At 39.3% G+C, this 6,121-nt stretch overlaps 1 protein-coding gene across 1 annotated transcript; it reads left to right on the top strand.

Moving 5' to 3' along the window:
- The first annotated feature begins 3,252 nt into the window (after positions 1-3,252).
- LOC146988171 (protein shisa-like-2A) lies at positions 3,253-6,121 on the top strand. Its single transcript, XM_085775372.1, has 3 exons — positions 3,253-3,450; positions 5,493-5,629; positions 5,851-6,121. The coding sequence occupies exons 1-3, from the start codon at positions 3,269-3,271 to the stop codon at positions 6,036-6,038; spliced, it is 507 nt and encodes a 168-aa protein (XP_085631498.1). The 5' UTR covers positions 3,253-3,268; the 3' UTR covers positions 6,039-6,121.

Below are 6,121 nucleotides of genomic sequence, written 5' to 3'. Positions count from 1 at the left end.
GTGCCCCCATGAGGCTGACCAGTGTTACTAAATGCTGCAAAATGTGAAGCAAACATTTGTCCCTGTTTTCTCTGTGTTCAGCCTCAGTGTGTAGTACATGTCCAGCCATTGCATTTATTTGTCTGACGAGAATAATCCCTGTGTTTGAGTTATTTGAGTCAAGTTTGCGCGATAATTTTTATTGAGGGTTTACATGGTGATTATTCTATTAGATGAACCAAGGTGCAATATGGGTCATCATTGATTGACATTAACAAAAAGCTATAAGGTTTTTATTTCCTTTTTTTTTTTTTGGTCCGCCGGGAACCCTGGACATTTTGTGTGTGTGTGTTTTGAATTTTGTTTTTGCATAACTTTGGCTGTGTTGATGCAAATGGCATAGAATTTGCAGGTTGAACCTTCATTTTTAATATTTCTTTCTTTTTCTTTAAGTCTTGCATTTTTTTGTGCCATTAACTCCCATTCAAAATGCATTTTTTGAATAAACTACCATTGCAATTGATTTCTTTCTCTTTTTTCATTCCCTGTTGAAATCCCTTCAAATTGTCATGTTTTATTGTTCTCCACAAGGTGAAGTTATTTTATCATGTATTGTAAATTTACCATTGACAAGGCAATATCATCTTTTTTTATCATATAATATACATGTTAACAAAAATCCAATTTGCATAAATGGGATGGGAAAAAAACAATTTTTTGTGTTTTTCTGAAAAAAAGAGAGATACAGTACTTTAATTGCTAAAACTGGCCTTAAGGGGTTAACAATTCAGAAATGTTTGTTACGCATGATGAGGACTGAAGTTAATACTGGCATTCATAAAAAAAGAAAAAAATGAAAAAATGTATTTATACATAATATTTGATGGCATTCTTTAAAAGAGCTTTTTTGTGTCCAGGGGACCCAGGTGCCAGACAAAATGAAAGACTGAAGGTGTGTTGTGCTGAGCAACACAAGGATTCAGTTTACGTCACCCAGTTGAGTTGTTTGCTACTTGGAGTGTCCTACTACACATAAGATTTTTTCCATGCTATTCTCATCAACATCGCCTTTGGATGTTTTCCCCTGAAATTTACTGAGGGAAAAAATGTCCCTGCACTCATCCCTGACTGTCTTCTGAACATATCTCTAGGCAACAACCATTCATTTATCTGCAGGACCAATATCTGTTCATATGGCTCAAGTGGATGTGGCTATAATTAAACAGAACTTGAATTGATTTTTAATACATGTTTTTTGTTTTTTGTTTTTTACAAGCTGTGTATTTGTTTTTATTTCTCTGAACAGCAGTGGCCCTGAGGTAAAGGGACAAGACAGAGCAAACAGATCAGTTGCACAAAGCAGTTTAGTTCTTGAGGAAGCAGGACTGTCCTGCAATGAATTTGGGTGGAATTAAGACTTTTTTCAAATTAAGAAAATGGTTTATTGAGTTACTGCATCGAACCACTCCGCTCCTTTTACCAAGGCGGAAAGGTACTGAGGACCTGCTGTCTGTGTTGGTGAAAGATTCCTTGGGTCCACTATTTTTTGTTTTGCTGTAGAGTTCTCATTATTTATAGGTTATTATGTTGTTATTTTATTGGCCTGGCCCACCTCAGCTCAAATTGTGCATGCTGTATGTGGCCCCTGAACTAAAATAAGTGTGACACCCCTGGTCTAATCTGGTGTGTGGCGTTAATGAGCAGCTGACTCCCAGTGAACTTGTGACTTTGGATGGTGGAGGTCTGGGCTCCCAGTAAAGTTGCCCACATCACCTTGTGTGTAGACACCTTCCACAGCACACAGACATAATATTACCTCTTTGATTTTGTGCTAATTATATATTGAAGACTTTGATTAACAATTATTGGTGCCTTAAAGGAGGAGGAGTCCTAATAGATTTAATCATGACTGACTGCTCACTTCATCAGTGCCCTATTAATCAATCAATGCTTTCATTAACTCCATCTCACATTTTAATAACACCCTGTATAAACACAATGACACATTTCAGAAAATTACTTTTCCTACAAGGTGACAACAAGCAACTTCAAACTCACTATGAAACCATAAGACACAGTTGTGTTAACCCTCTATTGCATGAAATATTACTAAGGCATGGTAAAAAATGTTTTGCATGTTTTTATTACTTAAAATTGTCTAAATAACAGAAATATTTTTTAAAAATCTTAAATTTTTTGTAAAGGGGGGGTCGTTGAAAAATTGTTGCCATGTGGCAACAATATGCAATCGTGGAAAGTCCCATAAAATCCACATTTTTGACCAAAAACTAATTTTATTTAAAGCAAAACTCAACAAATCCATCTCATACTCAACCAAAACCAACAAACAAAAAACAATGTATAATTTCAACAGTTATCTAAAATGTCTGAGAACCTGGAACCTGGACCCCGTCTCAATGAAGTACATTGAATCACTCATTTTTATTTCATTTCATTTAGTTATCTAGAAGATATAAGCGCAAGTCCATTTAGATAATATGTGACAAAATACCTTTAATCACAAAATATAAAAAATATAATGTTTTTACCTTTGAAATATAAGAAAAGGTTGTAAACTAGTCTCAGGGTAGGTTCATGCTATGTAAGTCAATGGGACTCCATTGCGTTGAATGCACCAGGAATTTTCCATATTTGCATACTGTTGCCATATGGCAACAAATGTATTTTAGTATATTACAAAAATACTATTACATCAAAACTGAATTAAATGTTAAAAAAAATAAAGTTTCCTTCCCCAGATAGTGATTGAAATTTTTTATTTGATGAAAACTTTCCAAAATTCTGAATAAAAGACAGTCTTCGGGAGCCCAACACAGTGATGTTTACATGGCAAATGTCCATGAGCAAAAGGGACTGGCAAACAGGATATCTTGGTCATTTGACCTCATAAATTGCTATGTCCTTCAAAGTAAACGCCCCCTTTTCACACATAACTGTAAAAACAAAAAAAAATATAGCTTTTTAGAAAAATGAAGATAAAGTAATTGTTGCCATATGGCAACACTATGCAATAGAGGTGCTGCACATTCAAAAACATTCGCTTTCTTGCTTCTCATTCCTGGTTGAATCAGAAAAGATGCAGAGAGAGAGGGAGAGAGAGAGAGAGAGAGAGAGAGAGAGAGAGAGAGGCGGGTGTGCATCAGCTTCAGTTTGAGGTGAGCAGCACCTCCTGGATCGGAGGGACTGGGAGGGGATCCTGGCTGGAGGGGATGACAGTGGGTTTAATGTGCGCCTGCACGGCTCCGCGTGCCAACCGTCCGCGTGTGAAATGAGTTCGGACTGCGACAGTTACTACAACAAGGAACACGTGTTCGTTAAGAGCTTCACGTGCCCGAGAGCGGACAATGACAGCACGGCACTCTTCTGCTGCGGCTTCAGTGACCTGAAGTACTGCTGTGATGACCCCAACAGCTTCTTCCCCTACGAGTATGGATACATGTGGTGGTTGAGGTAAGGAGACATGTATCGTGGTGATAGTCTCAACTTGTCCTTATACAGAAGCAAAACAACATGCGTGGAAATTCAGCAGGCTGATGTTAGACAGAGTTTCAGCTCACAGAAGGAGATCACATCAAGTTTAACACCAGGAGCTGTAAGGGTTAAATATGTGTGGGAACTGAAAGGCACAAAGTCCTGTCGTTTTCTGTCAGTGGTTAAAGGTACCCTGACCTTACTTTAATTGTTTAGTAAAGTAGATCCAAATAACGAATTTGTGTGGTTGGACGATGCTGAGAAGCTAAAACTTCTTTTTTATTTGAATATTTTTGCATTTTCTTTATTTCTTGAAAAGGCTTGGGCAATGAGACGAAGAGCGATATATTAGTTGAGTACTGAAAGTAATCTGAAATTGTTTATTTATGTCACACCTGTGTGGCAAGTAACACCAACAGGAAGGACTGTCTAGTTTTTGTTTTTTGTATTTGTTATTGTGTCTTGTAATCCCATATGGGATGGGCCACAGTGGTGGCATGACACGAAAATAAAACATTCATTCATTCATTCATTCGGTATCCTGACTGTGTCATAGCTGAGAACCATATTCAGGAAGACATCTGACCTCATACATCCAGACTCATCTGAATGAATGAGTGTGGAGCTCAGAGAGTTAACTGTGTTAATGTTACACACTGACTTCTGTCACTTCTATTTAACGGCAGCATTTTCACATGGTGGGAAATGTGGAGATTCCTGACATTTACCAAAACAAACTATTATTGAAGAATGAAAGCAAACTGTGCAATAGGTCTGGAGCAACTTTGCTTTCCTGTGGGGGGACAGTGTTTTTCTTCAGTGCTGTGGTCACTCTCACTGAAAAAAAGAATAAAAATCCTGGAGCAACTGAAAATGACTTTCCTCCATATTTTATAGCAGAGTTCTTTTTCATCATACATCAAACCCCATTTGCTGGCTGCTTTTACTTCTTTGAATTTCCTCACTTCCTACAAGCTCTCGTCCAGATTGTCACCTGTCTTTGAGGGTTCTATTTAGTAGATAGAATTCAATGGCAGATCCTCAGCACTGGAAAAAAACAAAAAAACAAAACAGAAGCCGTGCCCCTGATTTAGTCAGTTTGTATTGTACCATGCAACTTGCACCATGTGTTACCACATGATCTCAGTGAGGGCTGTGGTCTGCAGCATATACCTGGTCTACTTCTGTCATTATTATGTGTGATGAGAATCCCACTGAAAACACAACACATCAGTTACTCTTTCTGAAGAAACATAACAAAAGATGCTAAACACAAAAATATCTGCAGATTTAATCCTTTGACAGTAAGAAGTGAAATACAAGTAATTGGTCATTTTATAATGATGTACAACTGAAATCACACTACAGTTATAAAACTGGGATTTGACTGCATGTGACCCACCGTTGTTACCAAATATCAACATCAGACCTATTTTCATTATGCACCAAAACATCACAATAGGTTTAAATCCATCCGCCCATGTCTAAATGCTTATCCATGCAGGGTCACAGGGGGCTATGTGACACATGTCACCAGTCTGTTAAAGAGCTGAAACAGAAACAAACAACCACACACAGCCTTCTGTGCGTGTCTGTGGACTGTGGAGTGACCTGGGGAGAACCCACACAGCAGAGGGAGAACATTCAACATCAGACGAAACAAACCCAGAAGCTTCTTCTTTTTCTTAGATACATTTTTGGGCTTTAATGCCTTTATCGTGACAGGACAGTTTGACAGACAGGAAAGCAGGGGAGAGGCACAGATGACATGCTGCAAAGTGGGATTTGAACCTGGGCCTACATGGGCCAGGCTCCACAGTGTGAGCCACTAGAATGCCCCACCCACAACCTTCCTGCTGAAAGGCGAGTGTGTTAACCAGCACACCACCGTGCCACTCAGTTTACAACTCAGATTTTTTTTTTTTTTTTAACGCAAGTAAAGTCAATCAAACACTTTAATCACGTTGCATCATCTGCTGTATTTCCTTTCTACTGTGTAGTCTTTATTGTGTGTCCTCTAGTCTTGGAGCTCTGGTGGGTCTCTCTGTGGCAGCTGTAGTTCTTCTGGCCTTCATCATCACTGTGTGTGTCCTCTGCTACCTGTTCATCACCACCAAACCTAAAGGTCTGGACAATGGGCTGCCGCTCCAAGCACCAGGTAGGCCTACTACACCTCCATCTAAGTATTTAGTAGAAACTAAATTAAAATTGGATGTACAGACTTTAGAGTGTGTGAGGTTGTTGCTTTCTCATCTTAAAACTAACTTCTGCATAATGACACCTTTCATCTGAGCTGTTGGGTACTGTAAGTCATGTTTTGTCTTGTTCCATCTGTCTTCGTTGTGTGTCAGGCTCTAAGGTCCCTGTTCTGTCTTCCAGGCTCGACATCGAGTCCACAAGGACGAGAGCAGAGCCCTACCGGTGTGCCTGCTGGTCCTCAAGGCTTCAGGAAACACTTCATGAGGGGGAAGCTGGACTGTGACAACCAGCCTCCAGATCCTGACCGTCTCTTCCAGCGTTGTTTCATGGCCACTGTCACATCTATAAACATAGAGGGTCCAGCTTAGAGCGGAGGACCATTTGACTTTCTGACCAGTTAACTTCTACTTCAGTTCTGAGATGTTTAAGAGTTCCAATGCATTCAATGAGG

The sequence above is a fragment of the Trachurus japonicus genome, chromosome 4 (assembly GCF_045865225.1).
Source record: "Trachurus japonicus isolate A0001 chromosome 4, Traja_1.0".
Taxonomy (NCBI): Eukaryota; Metazoa; Chordata; class Actinopteri; order Carangiformes; family Carangidae; genus Trachurus; species Trachurus japonicus.
This window is presented reverse-complemented; position numbering and strand designations above follow the sequence as displayed.

Coding starts and splice junctions, on each gene's coding strand:
- LOC146988171 (XM_085775372.1), top strand. CDS start 3,269: ATGAGTTCGGACTGCGACAGTTACTACAACAAGGAACACGTGTTCGTT. Junction 3,451..5,492: donor GGATACATGTGGTGGTTGAG/GTAAGGAGACAT, acceptor TGTGTCCTCTAG/TCTTGGAGCTCTGGTGGGTC. Junction 5,630..5,850: donor GCTGCCGCTCCAAGCACCAG/GTAGGCCTACTA, acceptor TCTGTCTTCCAG/GCTCGACATCGAGTCCACAA.